General features: G+C 40.7%; 1 protein-coding gene across 1 annotated transcript in view; it reads right to left on the bottom strand.

Moving 5' to 3' along the window:
- Positions 1-796: 796 nt before the first annotated feature.
- The window catches only part of mettl27 (methyltransferase like 27), a 28,343-nt gene continuing 4,189 nt past the window's right edge, over positions 797-24,950 (bottom strand). The window contains exons 2-6 of the mRNA XM_043718672.1: positions 6,044-6,164; positions 5,069-5,197; positions 4,800-4,935; positions 3,401-3,493; positions 797-2,284 (exon numbers count right to left, since the gene is read on the bottom strand). Of these exons, the coding sequence (XP_043574607.1) occupies positions 2,064-2,284; positions 3,401-3,493; positions 4,800-4,935; positions 5,069-5,197; positions 6,044-6,163 (699 nt within the window). The 5' untranslated portion in view covers position 6,164 and the 3' untranslated portion in view covers positions 797-2,063. The remainder of the gene's footprint in view (positions 2,285-3,400; positions 3,494-4,799; positions 4,936-5,068; positions 5,198-6,043; positions 6,165-24,950) is intronic.

Here is a 24,950-nt window from a genome sequence, read left to right on the forward strand (position 1 = left end):
AAAGAGTGATCGTTAGATTCTCTCTTTTTGGATACTGTAATTGCCTGGCACCAGTGTGGCTCAAATGTCATTTGCCACTTAAACAGAAGTGCTGTGATTGCCAGAAATTTCAAACAAATGCAGAAAATACTGGAGAAACTCAGCATATCTGGCAGCATCTATGGAAGTCAAAACAGTTGACATTTTGAACCCATTATGAGTCTTCTTCAGAACTGAAATTATTTGGAAAATGGTGTTTTATATACATTTGGCAGAGATGGAGCAGGAGTAAGGAAGCAGATAGTATGCAAAAGCCAAAGACATTGCTAATTAGAATCAATCAATGAGAGTCACAGATGTATAGCCCAGAAACAGACTCTTCAGTCTGACGGAGATATCTTAAATTAATCTAGCCTCATTTGCTAACGTTTGGCCCGTATCCCTCTAAATCCTTCCTCTTCATATACGCATCCAGATGTCTTTTAAATGTTGCAATTGTACCAGCCTCCACCACTTCCTCTGGTAGTTCATTTCATGCATGCTCCACCCTCTGCATGAAAAGGTTGCCCTTAGGTCCCTTTTAAATCTTTCCCCTCTCACCTTACATTGTTGTCCTCTAATTTTGGATTCCCCTACCCTGGGAAAAAGACCTTGACTATTCACCCTATCCATGCCTTCATGATTTTATAAATCTTTATAAGGTCACCCCTCAGCCTCCGACACACCAAGGAAAATAGCCCCAGCCTATTCAGTCTCTCCCTATAGGTCAAAACTTCCAACCCTAACAACAGCCTTGTAAATCTTTTCCGAACCTTTTCAAGTTTAACAACATCTTTCCTTTGCAAGGAGACCAAAATTGAACACAGTATTCCAACTGTGGTACAAGAGAAACAGAAATGTAAAATGTGTGCAAATTAAGATGAGAAAAGTAGAAAATGTCTCCCCTGACAGCAATGTAAACAAGACACAAACAAGGCTACAGGGGTAGGTGGGAGGGATATAAGGGAAAATGGGGGCTCTGTTTGAAGTAGTGGATTTCAATATTGAGCCCTAGAGACTGTAAAGTATCTCAGCAGATAATGAGATGTTGCTGCTTGAGCTTGTGTTAGCATATTGCAGCAGGCTCAGGACAGAAATGTTTGCATGAGAGTAACTTGCTTGAAATTACATTTTCCAGATGGAACAGCTGGAAGGTTTTACAGAAGATTATATTGTGTGACATAATGCCATAAATTGCAAAGAATTAGCCTTAGTAAGCATGGATATTTACCCACCCAAGGCACCTATAATGGTTTAGAGACAGCTGTTGTGAAGAACTACAAATATTAACATTGATGGATCTTCCTGCCCAACATGAAAAGGGAAATCATGTGGTTTTTATGAACGTGTCATTTCCACCACAAATATGGGCCAAATTTCAGCACTTTAGCTGCCATACTGATTTACTTGCAACAGGTAAAATAAGTGTAGTCACAGGAATGCCAAGCAACTTTTGAGAGATTGAAAGCTATCTTAATAAATAACTTTGTGTTGGTCATCCAAAATTTCAGTAGGCCTTCTTGGTAGTTATTGATGCTTGTGACTTGTAGGTCAGTGCTGACCAGTTCGAAATGAGTTGGACATTGTGAGACAAAGGGATACTTCTTTAAAAAGATAAATCGACACTCCAAGATATTTTAAGGCAGAGAAAGGAAACCTACTATTATTACCAGTTTTTAACTCTACATGTCTGCCACAGAGATAGCAATTAGAATATCTCTCTTAAGATGCTGAAATACCTGAATATTTCTAGTATTTTCTGATTTTATTGACACTGCTCCAACTAAGGTGTTATCAGTGATTTTGGAGTACACCATTTCTCACAGATAAATTTAAATTTGCTCATTCCAATTGTAAAACACTTTTTACTAGAATGATGGCTGTCAATCAGCCTATAGCTGCAATGATTATAAAACAATTTTTGTTACCAACAATCCTGTATTTTGTACAAACATCTGACTGGTCAGAATGAATTAAATTCCATGCTGAAGCGACAGAGCCTCAATGAAGATTTGGTTTGATTATTCTCAGGTAGAAATTTAATCCTAATTCCTTGATTTTCGGTACAAATAGATAGTCCCAGAGATGTATGTAGAACCTTGTTCAGCTTCACATTCAGCTATTGCTTTTTCCCAATGTTCTATTTCTTGCACTGTAATTCTTTCCCACAATCCATTTTGTTCCATTTCCTTTATGACAGCCTGTAGTTGTTTTTTGTAGAGTTGATTTGAGGTATTGCTTCGGGTAGTCATGCACACAAAACCCCCTGAAGAACAGAAAACAAATTTAAAGGGCAGGACTTTCCACACCTGCAGGAGAGAAGCAAACCTTGCAATGTGAACTCAATTGGGAGACAGTCAAAATCTTCCTGTCAAGCTGAGCTTTAGTAATTATGTCCTTCAATCACAAAAGCAGGGTTGCCAGCCGCTGTTCAGTAACTTATTGACATGCATCAGCAGCTCACAAATCATTGCAATTAAGCTGGCTGCCCAAAACAAGATTTGAAGGGTTCTGCTCCAACCTCTCTAAAACAAAGCCGATCATTATGAATAGGAAGGTGCATCAGTTTGCTTTAACTATCCCAGACAATGTACTCCACCTCCGTGCAACTGTATGTTTGATCACGAGTTGTTGTTCTGAAGCCACATAGAATACTGCTTTCCATGTTCCATGCTGGTTTTGGGGGGGGGGGGGGAAGATAGCTAGCTGAAAAGATTTACCTCAGGCACAGTGGTGAAGACTGGCAAGTCAAAAGCCAAAGAAAAACAGGACTATTGGCATCCAATTATAGCTTTAAAAATTTAAATAGTCTTTGTAGATCTCCTGAAACTGAATACGATGGCACAGATCAACCTTTTATTCCTCTGATCACCTTGCAGTTAATGAGGAACCAGAGACAATAGTTGCTGCAACAACAGTTAGTGGCTGTAGTCCAGATTGCAGAGTCATTACATTGAGGAAAATCATGTAAAATACAGGTGAGAGGTGGCCCAAAACTGCATTTACATGCTTCAGTGCAGCTATCTACAACTAACAGACAGGCAAGGTCAAAATCTCTTCAATATGTCCCAGGGCCATTGCATTCTGCATCTGCCAGCCGCTGGCCACTCCAGTTGCCTTGAATGTAGCAGTGGCCTGCAATTTCTATGCAAGCTGATTATTGTAGGGAGCCACTGGAGATCACTGCAGAAAGTTGTGGGAAGTGACTGATGCTAAAGTATACCAAGTTATTCATTCCCCTTGGATGCAAAGAGTCGGGCAGCCACAGAAGTCTGCTTCACTGCTGTTCCAGGATTTCTACAGGTACAATCCATTGCAACCCATTTACATTTATCTTCTACAGAACCATTCGGGTTTCATAAAAGACCTGAAATTTTCTTACCTGGCTTGGTAACACGATGGAGTTCAGGAAGGATAGCAAATGGAACCTGCCCTCCACTTAATGCCCCAACAATCACAACAACATCATAACTGTCTGAAACAGAATTTAAAACATCAATTTAACATAAATTCAGATTAACACCTGCAAAACCTGACCTTGTACTATTAAGCAAAAAATTTCCTTCCTTGTCTAGTTTTGCAATACAAATTAAAGCGGGAGTGATAGATAGCTGATACAGAAAAAGGAGGGGAAAGCTATGTGATGGAGTACTATTTATATACATTTGTTTTTCACATCTGCTTATGAATGGATGAGGTTTTGTAGTGTAGTGGGAAGAGTCCCTACTTCTGAGCCAAAAGCACTGGATTGAAGATCCACTCCCGGATGTAAGTGAGAAGGGACTGGACAAGTGGAGAAAAAAATAGAGTCAAGAGGAAGAAAGTTCCACGCAATAGAAACAGGCAGAAACAATGGGTCTGTTCGGGCAGTCTTGTTTGTGGATTTTGTGAAGAAGGTAGAAGTGGGCTGTATGGGAATAAGGATCTGTGTGCTTGGAGGATAAGGGGAGGAGATCCCTTGTTAAAATTAAATTAGTAATGGACCTGGACACAATAGCCTGATGATCGATAGTGGAAATCAGGTCTGGGGAGATAAGAGGAGGTGTCTGAGAACTAGCGCTCACTCTCCACAATGAAGAGGTCAGTACACCAGACACCAACAGAACCACCCTTACTGTCAGGCTTGATTACAAAGTCAGAGTTGAATTTGAGCATGGATGCAGTCAGTTCAGAGGGAGACAGATTCAAATTTTGGTTTTGAATAACCTTTATGTTTGAGCTTAGATAGGATGCTTATATTGGCTATTTGATTGGCTATTCGGGCATTCCTGAAGAAGGGCTTATGCCCGAAACGTCGATTCTCCCGTTTCTTGGATGCTGCCTGACCTGCTGCGCTTTTCCAGCATCGTATTTGATCACAGAGGCAACATATAGAGTGAAATTTAGCTCCACTTGATATTAAAATGGGCACAAAACGATTAGACCATTGATTTTTCAATTACATAGGTTAATGCTAAAGTCAAGTGAAACCCTCCAACTCTTTCCCTGAATTGACCAGAAATCAAATTGACGATTTTTTGAAATGTATGATTACTGAAAACAATCAAATCATTCTACTCTGCTTCATTCTTTGTAGCAAGAACAATAGAAATTGGAATAGGAACAGTTCACTTAATCATTTGAGTCAGCTTCACCATAAGATCATGTTCCTTTAGCACTGCAAAATCTAGGCAATGATGGAATTAGAAAATTATATACTAAGTTTGTTCTTAGGAACATGGTCGAAGAACAAAATATTGCCTGTCGCAGATAAGTATATGTGGCTTTAGATTTTCAGTTACCTGAAGACGCTGGAAGCAACTCAGAATCCAGCACACATTTCTGAAGTGTTTGGTATATTGATTTGGACCGCGCTAATTCCAACATTTCTTGACTACCATCCACGCCATGAAAGTTATGAAAACCAAATCTTTGCAACTAGACAAAATAAGCCACATAAGCAATTAGTTATGACAGATTTGCTTTGAACTGAAAATCAGAAGCAAGCAGAAGGAACATTTGTAAAACTCTAAATATGTTGAGAGCTATAATACTGCTTACAATTAACAACCTGTTTAGCAACAAGCCCAGTTCCGCAGGCAACATCCAAGACCAATGCCTTATCGCGATCTTCATGAATTACTGCTGCTAGACTTTCTGCGACCATGACAGGAGCACGATAATCCAGAATCATCATATCCTGCAGCAGAAACAAATGAAATAAAGGTTGTAATTACAATACTGTACAGGTTCAGACAGAAGCAGTCATCCTTGGTCTTTCAGATTTCATCAAATCATCATTATGGCATTTTTAAAATTAGCAGAGTCTATCCTTCCTAACAAATGATTTCTGCTGATTCCATTCTACGAATCCAAACAATTGTCCTTTATAACAGCGAAGCAAGGTTGTTTCTCAGATTTACTTTCTCTAATCTGATATGCTTTTTATACAACACAGAAGTCCACATAACTGTTCTTTCTCAGCACAGGATGAGACCGCACCTGGAGTACCATGTTTGGTTTTAGTCTCATTACCAAAGAAAGAATACTCTTGCCTTAGCAGGAGTGCAAAAAACTTTCACAACTGATTTTTGGGATACAGGATAGTACTATGAAAGGCTGAGTAAATTTTATCTATATAATCTGGAACATAGAGCAATAAGAGATGATCTCATTAAAACATATACAAAGCTTTAGTGGGCTTGTTAGGGCAGATACTAGGAAGATGCTTTTCCTGATCGGAGAATTGAAAACTTAGGATAAAAGTCCCAAAACGTAAAGTTGACCATTTAGGAATGAGATGAGGAGTAATTTCTTTACTCAAAAGGTTGTGAATCTTTGGAATTCTCAATCTTGGATTCCCTTTGAATATAAGGGAATCAATGGATAATGGATAGTATGAAAATTGGAAGTGGAGGTAAAAGATTACCCTCGATCTTACTGACTTGAAAAGGGGGCTCAAGGAACTGCATGGCCAACTCCTGCCCTTGTCCATACTTTTATGATTCCCTTTCTTGTTAAGTCACACTTGTCACTGTTACGTCACCTGTTCATAGAGTTCAGACCAACTGTCATAAAAGGACATCTTATCTTCAGTCGTGGACTCCTTATGAGCAGAGAGAACAGTTCTCTGTACATCTGTAAATGTTCTTTGATTGGCTGCCATTCTGAAGATAAAATAGAGAGCTGTTCAGAAACTGTTATTTCAATCGGCTTCCATGAACCATGCAGCAGTTTAATTAATACTTGGTTACACATACACTATGAACAGAGTTGCATGGCGCCAAATGCGGATAAGTTTGCACTGCAAGTTGCTGAGTAACAGACCACACATTGTTGTCAAATCTCAGCAATTCATAAATTTCAAATAATCAGCATTTATTCCCTCTTGAAAAACAAGCAAAATCTATTAAATGTCCACATGTTGACTTAAAAACACTAATGTCTCCAGAATAGTTCACATTTATATAAAATGAAAATAAATCAAACAAATAGAAATAACATATGGAGAACATAGAATTTTGCATTGCTGACCATACGTAAATGCTGAGTATTTCAACATACTATAACAAAATAAAGTCTGTTAATAACAAAATTACTTAGAAAACAAAATCTTTGACATTTCAGAATTGCAGATATTGAGAAATAGTGCAATACAGAAGAAACTGATTTGAACAATGTGTAAAGTCAACTAAATGCAATTTGAAATAATCTGGATGGTCAAGCAGAACGACTGATAACATATTGTCTACGATTTCATAACGAGAACAAGCAACACTGAAAAGAACAGTGGTTGGAAAGCACAATGGATATATTAAAACAAGGATACTTATTTTGAAGAAGCAGCTCAGCTCACCTCAGATGGCACGTCATTTGCACACAATTTTTTTAAATGTGAAAAATTACATAGGCTATTCATAAGTTTTACAAAATAATTAAACAGATGACAAATCTGTTAATTATTTGTCAACTCTGAGGAGGATCTCATTAACAGTTCTCTTATCTAGTTAACAGTATACCTGAAAGTCAATGTAGTATGATTGGAAAACAAGCCATTCAGCCACAGTTTTATTCCTCGGTTTCCATTCTCAATATTCCCTGATTCTTTAACTACATTAGATACAAATGATTTGACTTGTCCCTATACCTTCATTCTTCAGCCATTTCCTACAACCTTGGGATGGAATTTAAGTTAACAACTGCTCCTTGAAATTTAAAAACAATTCATTATTGGGAATGTGAGCGTGTTGGCATTGCACCGGTAATAGTGAACCATTTTCTTGAACTGCTGAAATCCACACGGCCTTGGGTCTGCCCACAGTGCTGTTAAGACTTAGAATATCCTAAAATGTCATGGTAATGGAGTACGGAAGTGCAGGAGCACAGTGGAAAGTGATAGGGAGGGAGTTTCAGGGTTTTGAGTCAAAAAATAAAAGAACTATGTAGCTCTCAGTCAGGATGGCATGAATCTTAAAAACAGCAAGTGATGGAGAAATTCAGCAGGTCTGGCAATATTTGCGCAGGGAGAAACAATTGACAATTCACATATAATACGACCTTCCTGTAGAACTGAAAGGAGTTGGAAATATGTTTTATGCTGTTGACAAAGGGCGAGAGGATGCAGGTGGAACAAGTAGCAAGGGTGCTGACAACAAAAAACAAAGGGAGTGTTAATGCTAATGGAGGAGGAAAGATAAAGATGAAGAACAGGTTTCAATGGCAGGTGTTAGTAGCAGAAAATAGGTCAGCTCTGAGAAAAAAACTCATACAAACAAAACAATTGTGTGTGTACACACGCATACACGTGTGGGTTTGGGAAGAGGAAGTGGTGGTAAAAGATATAATTAAAATAGAGTAAAGTGTTCATGTTCTGAAGTTGCTCAACTCAGTGTTGAGTGCTGAAGGTTGTAAAGTGTCTAAGGGAAAAATGAGGTGCTGTTCCTCCAACATGCATGGGCCTTCACTAGAATACTGCAGCAGGCCTATAACAGAAATGTTAGCGTCATAGAGTGGTACATCATGGAAACAGGCCCTTTAGCTCAAACTGGTCCATGCCAACCATGGCGCCCACTCAGCTAGTTCCAATTGCCCACATTTTGTCCATATCCCTCTAAACCCTTCCCATCCATGTACCTATTCAAATGTATGTTTAAATTTTGTTATTGTACCTGCCTTAAACACTTTTTCTGGTAGCCCATTCCATATAAGCACTACTCCATGTGTGAAGTTGCCCCTCTGGTCCTTCAACAATCATTTCCCTCTCACCATAACCTATGTCCTTTAGTTTTCTATTTCCACATCCCTGAGAAAAAGACCATATGCATTTATCCAATCTACGCCCCTCATGATTTTATAGACCTCAATAAGGTCGCCCCTTATTCTCCTATGTTCCAAGGAATAAAGTCCTATTCTGTCCAACCTCTCCTGCAAACTCACGCTTACTAGTCCTAGCAACTTCTTTGTAAACCTTCTTTTCACTCTTTTCCAGTTTAATTGTCTTTCTTATAACAGAATGACCAAAACTGTACACAATACTCCAAACGCGGCCTCACTCCAAATGACTTGTACAACTGTAATATAATGCCCCAACTCTTATACCCAATGCCTCAATTGATGAAGGCCCGCATGCTAAATGCCGCCTTCACCACACTGTCTATCTGTGACACTGCTTTCAAAGAACTATGTACTTGTACTCCTCGGTTCCTCTGTTCCACAACACTCCTCAGGACCTTACCATTTACTGTATAAGTCCTACCTTGGTTTGACTCTCCAAAGTGCAACACCTTACACTTCTCTGTATTGAATTGCATTTGCCAATCCTCAGCCCAGTTCCCCATCTGATCAAGCTCCCTCTGTAATTTTTGATAACCTTTCTCGCAAACAACAGTACCTCTTTATTTTGTATCATCTGCAAACTTGTGGTTCTGTTCGCCGAGCTGGGAATTTGTGTTGCAGACATTTCGTCCCCTATAGAGGTGACATCCTCAGTGCTTGGGAGCCTCCTGTGAAGCACTACTGTGATGTTTCCTCTGGCATCTATAGTGATTTGTATCTGCCACTTCCGGTTGTCAGTTCCAGCTGTCCGTTGCAGTGGCTGGTATACTGGGTCCAGGTCAATGTGCTTATTGATTGAATCTGTGGATGAATGCCATGCCTCTAGGAATTCCCTGGCTGTTCTCTGATTGGCTTGTCCTATAATAGTAGTGTTGTCCCAGTCAAACTCATGTTGCTTGTCATCTGAGTGTGTGGCTACTATGGATAGCTGGTCATGTCGTTTCGTGGCTAGTTGGTGTTCATGGATGCGGATCGTTAGCTGTCTTCCTGTTTATCCTATGTAGTGTTTTGTGCAGTCCTTGCATGGGATTTTGTACACTACATTGGTTTTGCTCATGCTGGGTATTGGGTCCTTCGTCCTGGTGAGTTGTTGTCTGAGTGTGGCTGTTGGTTTGTGTGCTGTTATGAGTCCTAGTGGTCGCATAGTCTAGCTGTCAGTTCAGAAATGTTTTTGATGTAAGGTAGTGTGGCTAGTCCTTTGGGTTGTGGCATGTCCTCAGGCCGTTGTCTTTCTCTTAGGCATCTGTTGATGAAACTGCGGGGGTATCCGTTTTTGGCGAATACGTTGCTTAGATGTTCTTCTTCTCTTTTTGCAGTTCTGGTGTACTGCAGCGTGTGGTGGCCCTTTTGAACATCTGCAAACTTACTAATCGTGTCATGTACATTCACATCATTAACGTAAATAACAAAGTTCTCAGCACCTACCCTTGTGTCACACACTAGTCACATGACTCCAGTCCGAAAAAACAATCCTCTACCATTTTCCTCTGTTTCCTACCACTGACCCAATTTTGAATCCAATTAGTTTGCTCTCCCTGGATCGCATGTGACCTAATCTGCATGACTAGCCTGCTGAGGAGTGATGGACAAATGGACCAAGGTGTCATGAAAGGAACACTATCTGCGTAATGCTGATAAGTGAGAAGAGGGGAAAATGAAGCAGCCTGTTGGAGGTGGAGAATTGACAAAGGATGGTCCTGTGAACACAGAGGCTGGTGGAACAGATGGCAAGGGTGTTGATAGCAAAAAGCAAAGGGAGTGCTAATGCTAATGGAGGAGGAAAGATAAAGATAAAGAACAGGTTTCAATGGCAGGTGCTATTAGCAGAAATTAGGTCAGCTTTGAGAGCAAACCCATGCAAACAATAAGTGAGCATAAAGGAACACTTGATTTTCTGGAAGGGCGATTAAGGGTGAGGAGACCTGTGGAAAATGTATCAGTTACAGCTGAACAGCCATGATGGTGTCGGAATCCTCAGTTGATGAGAAAAGAGGACAGGTTGGAAGCAGCCCCATGAAAGGGGGGATCACCACATGAAGAAACTTGAAGAATGGAATTGAGTCTTTAAGAAAGCAAGGTACAATGAATTATAATTAACATAATAGTGGGAGTTGATGGGTTTGCAACAGATATCAATTATCAGTCTTTCCCCAGAAATGGGAACAAAGAGGTCAAGTAAGGGACTGCAGAGTCAGATATGGACTAGGTGAAGGTGAGAAAAAGATGGAAACTGGAAGGAATATTGATTAAATTTACTATTCTGAACAACAACAGCAAGAAGAATTAATGATGTCATGAAGAGATTGGAGAAAAATGTGGGAAGGGACTGGAACAAGGAATGTTCCACCAACTTCACAAAGAGACAGGCATAACTGGAACTCATTTAGGTACTCATAGCTATACTTTGACTTGGAGAAAGTGAGACAAGGTAAAGAAGAAACTGTTCAACGTGAGAATAACATCAGCCAGATAAGGAAGGGTGGTGGTAGTGGATGGGAACTGCTCTGGCCTCCTTGCAAGGGGAAAGAGCTTTCAGACCGTCTTGAAGGGAAAGGATGTGTCCAGCGGCTGTATGTCCATGATGAAGAGGAGGTGGCTGAAGCCAGGAAATTGGAAATTATGGAACTGAAGTAAAGTGACAGAACAATGTGGAAAGAGACTGGACAAAGGGAGAAGGAAATAGAGCCCTCTATGAAGAAATAAGTTCAGTAGGTGAGGTACAGCCTGAAATGATAGGTCTGCCAGGGCAGTCCTGTTTGTGGATTTTGTAAGGAAGATAGAAGTCAGTTGTTTGGGTATCTATGAAGTGGGAAGCTGTGGAAGGAAGACTTCCAAAGGCCATGAGGCCAGAGACAGTGCTGGAAACAACAGCGCGATGTTGGGAGATCGTGTTTTGATCCAGGAGATAGAAGTAGCTGAGACTTGGTGCTCTGCTTCTGCAAGGTGGAGGTCAGCATATCAGATGACAACAGCACTAGCATTGTCAGTAGATTTGGCGACAAGATTGGGGTTAGACATGAGACAATGGAGTGCATTAAGTTCAGAGGGATTCACAGGTGAAATACGTTTCAGATGGATCCTGTAATTGAGAGGCATGACTGTTATGGGATATGTAGGGAAGTTACTGCCAATATTCAAGATAACAATTAAGTCAGGGTCTCCAATTGTGAAAGAGAGATCTTGCATTAGTAGTGCCAAACAAAATCAAAGTGCAAATAGAGGCTGCTCCTCAAATAGATTATACAAGATGAAATTTAAACAACAGCCTTGATAGGAGTAGAACCAGAAGACCACATGAAAGTTTTAGTGGCTGCCAGTAAAGAATAAATTGGCAGCAGAAGGAATTAGATAGTGGTCAGGAATTGTGTTTATTTTAAAATACTGAATAGGAGACAATTATCTTAATTGCATAGATGGCTTTGAATGAAAAAGGTTCAATTTGATTCACTCCACATAATATCAAGAAATGTTCAGAGGCACTGGATACTGCAAAAGATATGAGCCCGCACAAGAGTTCAACAATAGTACTAAAGATTGCATTCCAGAACTTGTTGCTCTCCTAGTCAAGCTCTTCCAGTATCCTCAGATACTGAAGCAGTTCATGTTCAAATGTAACAAGATCTGGACAATATCCAGGCTTGGGCTGACAAGTGGCATGTAACATTTGCACCACACAAATGCCATGCAATGACCATCTCCAATAAGAAATAATCTAATATAATTATGATTGTGGTTCACTAGAAGCATAAATAGAACACAAGTTAGAGAGAGGGTAAACAGGAATACTTTCCTGTGTGTCATCTCACCTACATAGTTGATATTTGACTGCCTCTCCTGGCTCCTGTGCTGGATCACCTGATCTGCTCTCTTAAAAGGGGAACACCACACAACTATAATACCCTTTGCTCTTTATTTCCATACGCCCCTTATCTATATACAGAGGAACCTAGATTATCTGAAGGACACAGGCAGGGAGTATTTCATTTGGTTAATCGAATGCCGGATAACAGTTTAGCTAATCTTGCCGGATAATCCGATATTTGGACAAACCAAATGCCAGATAATCGAGGTTCCTCTGTACATATGCACCCAATAATAACTAATACCTTACATATATATATATGCACATCAGAAATACTTAAAAAAAAAAAGCACTGAAAAAGGAAACAACCCTTCTACTGTTACACTGACATAATCAGTCTCTCGGGGGATGGCAATTCTTCAAAGACAGTCTCCTCACCTCAGGAACCTTTTCTAATGTAGTTTCCCAGGCTTCCATAAGCTCCTGCTGTTCTGCAGGCATACCCCTTGCTAATTGGTTGTTGTTGCCTTGTGACGCTGCTGTTGTCTCCTCCCTGGGTATGGCCAATCCTGGCTAAGAGACACATTACTTTGTTGACACCAGTGGTCCCATCTGGACTGGTACAGTATTCAGAGTAACATCCTCCTACTGGTGAGGTCCAGCGGCCGGCTGGTCCTTGTCTCTCCAGACCAATTCATCCTTAGCCTGTACCGTATATGGCAACAGTTCTTATTGAGCCGCCACCACCACTGGGACCCATTTTCCGCCAGATGTGGTCTGTTGGCAGCACAAATGCCTGCCGCAAAAGGAAATAGTTGAACTTCTTAACACAGAATACAATGCCCAATCCTCCCTTTCCACTTGGGCACGCTTCTCCTCTGCCACGGTTAGTGACCATGATGCAAATGTAATAGGCTGCTCATCTCCATTCAGCAAGATGTGTGACAGTACAGCACCAACCCCATAAAGTTAGGTGATGAAACTTTGGGTTGAAGTAAGTCAACACTTCCAACCTTGTTTAGGGCTTGCTTCACCTCCCGGTAGGCCTCCTCACGTTCCTGGGCCCATTTCCACAGTCAGCCTTTTCCCAGTGAATCATGCAGGCGATTTTGCATTGTTGCCAGATCAGACAAGAACTTGCCATAGTAATTCACAACTCTCAAAAACAATCGCAGCTGAGACACGTTCTCTAGTCTCGGGGCCATTGCGGCACGGTGGCACAGTGGTCAGCACTGCTGCCTCACAGCGCCGGGTTCAATTCCCAACTCAGGCGACTGACTGTGTGGAGTTTGCACATTCTCCCCGTGTCTGCGTGGGTTTCCTCCGGCTGCTCCGGTTTCCTCCCACAGTCTAAAGATGTGCAGGTCAGGTGAATTGGCCATGCTAAATTGCCCGTAGTGTTAGGTAAAAGGGGTAAATGTAGGGCAATGGGTGGGTTGCGCTTCGGCGGGTCAGTGTGGAGTTTTTGGGCTGAAGGGCCTGTTTCCACACTGTAAGTAATCTAAGTAATCTAATCTAATCTAAACCTCCATCTTCTTGAGAGCCTTTTGTAGTCTCTCACCATTAACTACATGGCCCAGGTATTCTAGGGGGTCTTTAAAATACTTGGACTTCTCCCTTTTTACTTGCAGACTGTGCTTTTGCAACCTTTTTTAAAGTTTTTTTTTTCTAGGCTTTTCAAATGCCCCTCTTCAGAGGATTCAGTAACTAGAATATTATCCAGATAATACTGGACACCTGGCAATCACTCAAAATTTTGTCCATGGTCTCTGTAATAGCTGATGTGATGCAAAAATGCAGTTGCTTGTAGCAGAACAGTCCCAGGTGTGTCACTTACATCAGTGGCAGCTAGGATTCCTTAACCCCCATCTACAAATAGGCCTGCGACAGATCCATTTTTGAGAATTCTTCTCCCCTCAGCCAGTCAACTGAACAGATCCTCAATATATGGAAGTGGGTATTAATCCACACACAGCGCTGGGCTAGGTTGACTGTGACCTTAATGTCACCATAAATCCTCACTGTGTTGTTTTTAAAACAGAAACAATTGGACTGGTTACAGTTTCTGATGCTCCCAAGTTCACCAGCTATTCCAATTCTGCCTCCACTTTAGGCCAATGAACAGTATTGAACATGCTTTAAACTCCTTGAAAGGAGCCTCCCACTTCAACTGATGGTTAATTTCGAGTTGTTTCATAACCCCCTGGGTTTCCTTTATACATTCTTATAAAAACTCTTACAAACTTGTTTTTGAATCCACCAGTCTATTAACCATGCCCCAATTTAACTTTAACTTTTGTAACTAGGTGCATCCAAATAACACAGGTTAGTCGGCATTCACTACATATTGTTACAACATGGAGGTTGAACCCCTCTGTTAGTTAAAACCAAACACCCAGGAAAGCTTGCCTCACCTTGTGATCTGTTAAAATATATGAGTGACAGAAAATTCCTAAATTCCACTATTCAAAAGAAAAATACTTTATTTTCTTAACTCTGATAGAGAACATTGAACAACAATTATTCACAAATCCAAGCCTCCCTTTTCTTAACTACTTATTATCTGACACCAAATCTATAAAAATATGTTGTTCCAATGACCCTTTTATTAAACATTACATTAACTTAATCTCAAGACCACACAGTCTCTGTCTTCTCTGCTGTCTTCAATCTTCCAGCTGCTGATCTCCCTGGGTCATCATTTGCTTTTTTTTAAACTGCGAGTAGGCTTTACATGAAAAGCTACCTTTGAAAAAGAGTGCTTTCTAATTTCTTAGAGAGCAAAATGTTCAATGGGCAGTTAGCTCCAGCTTTACTGCAGTTGCTCTTCCTCTAATTTTCAAAATACCCTGCATGATGCATTAACTTTATAATTTGATTGGTTTCCAGGTGTCAAAACAATAAAATTAAAATTCCATCGGCTTTCTGGTATCCCGGGCATAATTTAAATTAATTGGCTAAATTCGAATTGTTGTCAAAACAACAACCAAAACTCAAGCATCCATTTAAAAGCCAATTGTTAGATTTCGAACAGCCTGCCTTTAGCTGGCAGCTGCGGCTGTACTTTAAATTCAGAAAAGCACATTCTATCTTAAATGACTGTAGATGCTTTCGACTTCGTAACACCTTCCTACTTAAAAGGAAAAAATGAACCATCGTAATGAAAAGATGGCTTTTTTTTCTCTAATTATTAATACCATGAAATATGTATGTCACTAACCCAAGTTATACCTTTCATATTAATTCTGCACACATGTGTAATGTTGGAATCAGTCAAATCTTATCTCTACTTGTTCCTTTAAACCTGTTTGCCATCACATTTTTACAACCCACATCATGTACAACTTATAAATTAAACATCTGTAACACAAGACTCCAACAAAATATTTTTGTCTTAAAATCTTTCCAAAAATGTAAGAAGATTATGGTCCGTGTACACAACCCTCTCCAACACATTGTTTGCCACATAAAATGTTGGAAGGCCAGTACCAAACTCAATAATTCTTTGTTGACGGTAGAGTATTTTCTCTGCTGAACATTGAGCTTTTATTTTTGAAAAGTAGCCAATTGGCTGTTCAATTCCATCATCACCTTCCTGTATCAGTACAGCTCCAATTCCTATAACCGCTAGCATTGATTGCAACTTTGAAATTTGGTGTAGCTAAAATTGGTGCGGTGATTAACAGTTTTTAAATGTTCAAGTGCCTCCTGGCATTGTTCTGTTCACTGAAATTTTGTGTTTTTCTTTCGTAAATCTGTCAGCGTTTGGAACAAACTTCTGGTAGAATCTGCTCAGGCCCAAAAATTGAAGCACCACTTTTTTCGAGGATGGTTATCGAAATTCCTTGATGGCCTTTGTCTTCCACATCTAATGTTATGCCTCAAGAACATCACTTATGCCTTTGCGAAGTCTGTTTTCTTTATTACCAGTTTTCCTTCTCATAATTGTTAAAAGAGCTCTGTCAACTGTACCAAGTGATCTTTTCATGACTCGCTAAAGATCACTACATCATCCAGATTAACTGCACAAATTGTTAATCCAGCCACAATTCTGTTCATGAGTCTTTGGAATGTGGCTGATGCGCTCTTCATTCCATAGCACATCACGTTGAATTGATATAGCCTATTTGGGATTACAAATGCAGTCTTTCGCTTTCTCTAATAACTATGCAGTAAGGCCAACTTTGCGATGTATGTGGCTTGTCCAAGTTTCTCCAGTCTTCCAACCTTGATGTCGGATAGGAATCTGATTTAGTTATGGCGTTGACCTTCCAAAGAAAATCATTGAGCCCTGTCAGGTTTGGGAACTAACATGATTGGTGAACTCCACTCACTCTGACTCAGTTCGATGTCTTCGTTGAGCATAGCATTCACTTCCTTCTGGACTTGTGCAGGTTTGAGAGCATTAAGCCTGTAGGGGTGATGTTTTATCAGAACAGTATTCCCTAATTCCACCTCAAGCACAATAGTACTGGTCCTCCCCATTCTATTCCTGCATATGTCCTCATACTGCTGCAACAAACCTTTCAATTCGGTTCTTTGGTCCTGAGACAGATAGATCACTATCCTATCCCATTTCTCAAGGACTTCTTTGTTGTTTAAATGAATTTTGAGGCAATCAAAATCCACACCCATTTGGATTTGATTCTTCACTCTGAGAGGCAGTAACTAACACCTGTTTCTCCAGTTCCGTCTCTTTTATAGTAACATCTCAACATATTCACATGACATACCTGAGATTTTTTTCCTATTCGGCATCTTTACCAGAGAGCTTACCTAACTCAATTTTTTCTCAATTTGATAGGAACCACTAAACCTGGCTTTGAAGGGATCTCCTACCACTGGTAACAATACTAATAACTCAGCCCCACAGGAAAACATCCGAATTTTAGAGTTTTTATCTGCCACCTACTCCATTCTGTGCTGTGCCCTCTTCAAGTTCTGTTTAGCTAATTCACCTACCCGGTTTAATCTCTCCCTCACCCTCAGATACATAATCCAAGTGTGAGATCTCCAACTTCGGTCCTATCAATTTATCTTTAATTAATTTCAAAGGCGCTCTCACTTCATTAACAAATATTAACTCAAAGGGAGTAAAGTGAGTACATTGTTTGGGGCATGTCTAATGGCAAACAAGATGAATGGGATCCCTTTATCCCAATCATTCGGGTAATCCTGACGTATGCTCTTAACATGGTCTTCATGGTCTAATGCCACTTTTCCAAGGCTCTCTCCGATTCAGGATGGTATGCATTTGATTTAAAGTGTTGAATGCCTAAGCTCTCCATGACTTCCTTAAACAGCCTAGTAAAATTAGACCCTTGGTCAGAATGAATCTCCCTGGGTAGCCCATACCTGGTAAATAAAGCTACCAGTTCCTCCACATCCTTTTTTGCCTTAACATCCATAATGGAATTGCCTCCAGAAATCTGGTAGACACATCCATTATGGTTAGCAAATATTGGTTTCCATTTTTAATTTTAAGGAGGGGACCTACACAATCAATCATTTCCCGCATTTAAAGAACCTTTCATATGGGTTTTAGCAACAAAGGTGCTGGTTTTATTACTGCCTGTGGCTTGCCTATCATTTGGCACATGATATGTATAGCAAAGTTTAATCACATCCTTATGCAGTCCAGGCCAATAGGAGTGTTCTTGTACCTTAGCCTGCATCGTCCTCACACCTAGATAACCTCCTAATAGTAATTCACTTTCTACCGGTAATACTTCTTGTCTGTAATGCTACCAGCAACACAATCTGGTGCACTTCCCGCCTATTCTCCTCTGCACTAACCTGTCGTGGCCTCCATTTTTGTCTTAGGATTCTATCCTTAAGATAATAACCCTCAGCAATGCATTCTGATTCCTTTTCTGGGTATGAATTAATATATACATCTTCTATTAGCTCATCTTTCTGTTGTATGCCCATTAGCCTTTCAGGACTAAACATCTCTGCCTGACCCCTCCACCTGTTCAGGATTTTCATGCACCATTACGTCAAATAGTATGTTAGCCTAAACTCCTTTGTCTTTCTCTTTAGTTTTACCTTCTTGCTCTAATTTATGATAGTGGGATTTTGCTACTGAACAGTCTGGAAAAATTCCAGGGTATTTTTCTTTTACTGCCTCAGTTCCCTGATTTTCCTTGGGCTTCTCCACCATAAGGGATGTCACTCCCACCTTGAATCCTGACAGGTCGTTCCCAAGAACAAACTGTATCCCAGGAACTGATACCTGTCAATCACTCCCATGGTTACTTCCCCAGTCTTGGTTTAGCTCTCCAACCTGATCTTACATAGGGGAATGCCAATTTTCTGTCCATCTATTCCACAAATTATCACCCTCTCGAGTAACAAGTCTGAAAGAATGCTGATATTTTCATCTCGATTAAAGCCTGACCAGATCCTGTATCTCTTAAAATTGTAACTTCTTTCCTTTCTCCTCCTGTTCTTGCTGAGTAAAGTTTACCCACAGAGGTGAGGTCTCAATACTCAGCCCCTGCCGAGGCTGTGCCCTCTCTTGCAGCTCCTCAATTTTGCCTGAGGGTTCCTTTACTACTTTCACTAATCCCACTGGCTTAACCTCTTTTACCACGTCTTTGCCCACAGTGCCTTTTTTCAACAATACTTAACATGTCCCACCTTATCAGAGAAGAAACACCTGAGGCCTTTCACCTCCTTGGGCTTCTTTTGCCACCTGTAGTAAACTATTTCCAGTGTGATATTTTCTTTGTTTTGTAGTGAAGGATTGCTCCTCCCAATTTTTATCCCTCACAGGACAAAATTCCTGCCGGAAGCTAAACTTCACCTTATGCACCATTCATATTCATCTGCTATCTCATTAGCTTTTCTCACTTGAAGTTTCTGTTCATCCACATAAAATCTTATCTCTGGAAGTGAGTTTTTAACCTCCTCCAACAGAATAACCTCTCTTAGAGGCTCATATGTCTAGTATATTTTTAAGGCACGCACCCACCTATCAAAATTGCTATATTTAATTCTTTCAAACTCAACATAAATCTGACCTGGTTCCTTCTTTATGTTTCTGAACCATTATCTGTATGCTTCTGGTACCAATTCATAGACACTCAACAATTTTGACATCTGCATAATCTCTTGACCCCTCTCCTGACTGCACTGCAAATACCTCATTACCTCTGCCTACTAGCTTAGCCTGAACTAGCATTATTCCAAGTTCTCTAACCACTCCATCTGCCTAGCCAATTTTTCGAATTCATTCTCAAAATGTGGCACTATTTTAACATATTCATATACATAAATATCTTCTCTCTTCATCTCCATCCTGTTCACTCGACTTTCCTGACTAATTTGTAACTTCTGAAGTTCAAATTCTCTTTTCGCTCAGCTAAGAAATTTCTCTCTTCTTCTTTATCTTCTACCTCCAGTTGCCTCATTTGCAATTTATTTGCAACTCTACTGTACTTGTCTGTTTCTCTGATACACATAAGTGCTTGACCAACTTCATTACGATTTCAGCTTTCCTTTTGTCTCTGGTTAAAGCCAATTCTAACCTGTTCACTAATTCTAAAAGTATATCCTTCCTCTGTCTTTCTAAATCTTCTTGGCAAATTTGGGAAGCATCTTCAAACCCCAGAACCTTTTTAAACAACATTAAGAGCCATTTTCCTCATTTTTAATTTAACCAAACACAAGTAAGCAAAATTAAACAAATTTTCTCACCTAAATTAAATTTAAGGATATAGGACACTAACCGTGAAATGTTTAAATCTGCCAAATCTTGGATGGCAAGCCCCCAAACTGTTATGAAGTGGCTGTCAAACCCCTCTTAATTAAACCAAACACCCAGAAAAGCTCGCCTTGCCTCGTAATCTGTTAAAATTTGAGTGACAGAGAACTCCTAATTTCCATTATTTAAAGAAAAACAATTTATTTTCTTAACTCTAATAGTGAACATTAACCAACAATCATACTTCTCTGCTGTCTTCAATCTTCTGGCTGCTGATCTTCCTGTGTTATCTTTTTTTTACTGCCAGTAGGCTTTACGTGAAAAAGGTACTTTTGATAGCGAATGTTTCCTAATTTCTTTGAGAGCAAGATATTTGATAGGCAGTTAGCTCTACAGCGCCACTGTAGTTGCTCTTCCTCTAATTTTCAAAATACCCCACATGACACATTACATTTATAAATTTGATTGGTTTCCAGGGATCAAAACAATAAAATTCAAATTCGACTGGCTTAGAGTATCCTGGGTATAATTTAAACTAATTGGCTAAATTCGAATCGTTTTCAAAACAACCACCAAAACTCAGATAGCCATTGAAAAGCCAATTGTTAGATTTGGAACAGCCTAACCTTTAGCTGTTTTGGCTGTACTTTAAGTTCAGAAAAGCACTTTCTACCTTAAACTGGCCACATGTGCTTTCAACTTTGTAACATTATGGAGGCAGTTTGGTAGACTGGTCCCTTATCTGTTCTGTTACCAGTACACAAAACAAGTGGTGCCACTGAAGGGCTGTATATGTCCGCAATCTTGGCAGGCTTTGACGGCAATGCCTATAAAACTTTTCCCCATACACTGATTCAGGAATCAGAGTTGCTGCTGCACCTGTAACCACTCCCAACTTTACGGTCTTACCCTCTAATTTGGGAAGAACTCAGAAATGATTAACTTCACCCCAAACTAAGAGGAGGTTTAACCAAAATTCTGCTGACCCTGGCCCTTCGGCTTCTCCCGCAGATCCAACTGACTTGGAGGCTACTCCCTGGCTGGTGACATGTATCTTATACTATGTTCTCGGAATGGTCTCCTTTAGACACCCCTTCTCTTGCTCGAGTTGTAATTTTGGGCGAGACAGCCTACTTGCTGACACTTGGGGCACTGGGCTTCTCAGGTCCAACATGTTGACTGCTTGTTGCCACTCTTGCCACATCTGCAGCATTCTACAGTTAGTACCGCACTCTGCTGAGGTTTCGCCACTCCAAGCAATGGACATCCAGATTGAACTGTATTGCTTTTCTGGCGGCCAACTCCATTAGGGTAGTAATTTTCAAAACTGGCTTGAAATCCAGATCTGTCCTGGACAGTAGCTTCCGTTGGATGGCTTCTTGGGAGCCACAAATCAAATGGTTCAACAAAGCATCTTGGAGGAATCCTCCAAATTTGCAATCTTATGATAACCTCTTCAAAGTGGCCACAAATTAGGCTATGAACTCTCCCTTGTGATATACCTTTTTATAAAAAACAGAAACATTCTGTGATCAGTGACTTTAGTGCAAAGTAGCTCACTAACACTTCACATAATTCTTGGTGTGACTTCTCTGCTGGTTTTTCTGGTTGCACCAGACTCCTCAGGCTTGCAAATTTCTTATTCCCAATAGTACTCAAGGAAACGAGTAAAATTATGTCTTCAGCCACCTAATTCACTGTTGAAAATGCATTAAAATGTTTAGTGTTCAGCACCCAAGTTTGTCTCTTTATCAAATGGTCTATTGCTCCAAATTGGCTGCCAGTTTGCTTTCCCAATAGCAAAACTTTTCGCCCCACTCAAGTCTAGCAGGAGCCAGTTGTAGCCCAAGTCTCCTTGGTGAACTGCTCTACATTGGCTGCTCCATCACCATCTGGGTCAGCGTTCTTCTCTGGCATTGCCTATAGCCCAAGTCCTCTTGCGACCGCTTTATGGACGACTTCAGTAAGCTATTGGTTCAGTACTTCCCTCTTCAGCCCTAAGCTGTTGTCTGAGTCTCCTCTTAATCATGCTGTCTGGGAGTACCCTTCTCCCTGATGTCAACTTCAGTCCAAGTCCTCTCATGACCGTTTCCCTTGATGTTAACTCCAAAACCCTGCAGAGTTTTCAAAATATGGGAGACATCCTTCCTCCCAACAAAACTGTTTGCATGCAACCTGTGGGTTGGATCCCATTTTTATCGCCAGTTGTTACAAATGTGGTTCACGAGAACCTTAAATAGAAAACCAGGCAGATGGAGGGTAAACTGGAACAGGAAACACTTTATTATACACCCTCTCAGTTCTACAGTCGCTCAGAGACAGCCTGTCCTTGCTATGGCTGGGACATCTGACCCACTCTCAAATGGGTAACACCACACAACTAATACATAATACTAACAATCATCCCTTGACATTCACTGAATCCTTCCATATCAACATTCTTGGGATTATCACTGACCAGAAACTCAACTGAACTCGCCACATAAACATAGTGGCTGCAAAACCAAGTGAGAAGCTAGGCATACTGTGATGAGTAACTCATCTCCCCAAAGCCTGTCTATTATCTACAATGGCATGAGTTATAAGTATGATGGACTACTCCCCACTTGCCTGGAAGTGTGCCGCACAACAACACACTGGAGGCTTGTCGCCATCCAGGAAAAAAATAGTCTGCTTGATTGGAACCACATCCACGAGTATCTGCTCCCTCCACAACCAACATTCAGCAGCATGTATACCTATAAGATGCATTGCAAGATTCACCGAAGATCTTTTGACAGCACTTTCCAAACCCATGACCACTTCCATCTCGAAGAACAAGGACAGCAGATATATGGGAACACAGCCACTTGAAAGCTCCCCTCACTGTCCTGACTTGGGAGTATATTGTCATTCCTTCACTGTTGCTAGGGCAGAATCTTAAAATTGCCTCCAAAAGAGCAATATGGGTCAACCTACAAAACATGGTTTGCAGAGATCCAAGAAAGCAGCTCACCACCACCTTCTCAAGGGCAAATGAGGCCAGACAATAAATGCACATCAGCAAGTGATGCCCATGCCCCATGCGTGAATAAATAAAAAAACAAGGCTAGTTACTTGAGACTTTGAAGACCTCCACACATTATAGTAGACATTCCCACACTGAGTACAGGGGTATACAAATTCTGAAAATGTGTTAAGTTATTTTACCATGTCTTTGTGGAAATGTAGAACATTGGTGCTATTGTTGTGATGTTACTGGATTAGTAAACCAGAGGTCCACGTAAATGCTCGGACAGCAAGGGTTTAAATCCACCCTCCTCCATGAGGCAAAATATACAAAAGTTGGAAAACACATGCCAACAGATTCATGTACAACTTCTTCCCTGCTATCTTACTTATGGACAGACCTCTCATATGTTTAGAGTTGATCTTGCTCAGCAGCTGTAACATTATATTCTGCACTCTATCACCCTGATGTACTTATGTGAGGTATGATTTGTAGGGATAGTATGCAAAATAATACTTTTCACTGTAATTTGGTACAAAGTGACAATTAATCAAATCAAATATTCAGTTAATAAATCTGACACATGAAGCTGGCATCAGTCAAAAAGCAGGAATAGACCATTTGGCTCCTTAATGGCAACAACTATCAGCTACCAGGTTAAAGACCCAGCTGGCTCACACATGATTTTTTCGGAAATTTAGCATCCTTAACCAGGCTGGCCTACATATCACTTTAGTTCCACAGTCCTGTATTGACTTTAATTGCCGTCTGAAATGGTCTAACAATCCACTCAGTTCAAGGTTCACTTAGGGATGAGCATCAAACACTAGCTTTATCAGTGACATAACTAATATAAAAAAAATGACATAAGTTGCATTTTACAGGTTGATAAATTTCCAGAGGTATTTTTGAATCTGCCCAAAAAGTAAAAAATGCATGAAGGAAGCTTTTGAAATAAAAAAAAGCTTTTGTGGCCCAAATAATGCTTCAAGGTTCCCATGGGAGACTGATTAGCAAGTTTAGATCTCATGGAATACAGGGAGAACTAGTCATTTGGATACAGAACAGGCTCAAAGACAGAGGGTGGTGGTGGAGGGTTGTTTTTCAGACTGGAGGCCTGTGACCAGTGGAGTGCCACAAGGATTGGTGCTGGGCCCTCTACTTTTTGTCATTTACATAAATGAATTGGATGCGAGCATAAGAGGTACAGTTAGTAAGTTTGCAGGTGACACCAAAATTGGAGGTGTAGTGGACAGCGAAGAGGGTTACCTCAGATTACAACAGGATCTGGACCAGATGGGCCAATGGGCTGAGAAGTGGCAGATGGAGTTTAATTCAGATAAATGCGAGGTTCTGCATTTTGGGAAAGCAAATCTTAGCAGGACTTATACACTTAATGGTAAAGTCCTAGGGAGTGTTGCTGAACAAAGAGACCTTGGAGTGCAGGTTGACAGCTCCTTGAAAGTGGAGTCACAGGTAGATAGGATAATGAAGGCGGCGTTTGGTATGCTTTCCTTTATTGGTCAAAGTATTGAGTACAGGAGTTGGGAGGTCATGTTGCGGCTATACAGGACATCGGTTAGGCCACTGTTGGAATATTGCGTGCAATTCTGGTCTCCTTCCTATCGGAAAAATGTTGTGAAACTTGAAAGGGTTCAGAAAAGATTTACAAGGATGTTGCCAGGGTTGGAGGATCTGAGTTACAGGGATAGGCTGAACAGGCTGGGGCTGTTTTCCCTGGAGCGTTGGAGGCTGAGGGATGACCTTATAAAGATTTACAAAATTATGAGGGGCATGGATAGGATAAATAGACAAAGTCTTTTCCCTGGGGTCGGGCAGTCCAGAATTAGAGGGCATAGGTTTAGGGTAAGAGGGGAAAGATATAAGAGATCTCAGGGGCAGCTTTTTCATGCAGAGGGTGGTACGTGTGTGGAATGAGCTGCCAGAGGATGTGGGTGGAGGCTGGTACAATTGCAACATTTAAGAGGCATTTGGATGGGTATATGAATAGGAAGGGTTTGGAGGGATATGGGCCGGGTGCTGGCAGGTGGGACTAGATTGGGTTGGGATATCTGGTCAGCATGGACAGGTTGACCGAAGGGTCTGTTTCCATGCTGTAC

Source organism: Chiloscyllium plagiosum, chromosome 28 (assembly GCF_004010195.1).
Source record: "Chiloscyllium plagiosum isolate BGI_BamShark_2017 chromosome 28, ASM401019v2, whole genome shotgun sequence".
NCBI lineage: Eukaryota > Metazoa > Chordata > Chondrichthyes > Orectolobiformes > Hemiscylliidae > Chiloscyllium > Chiloscyllium plagiosum.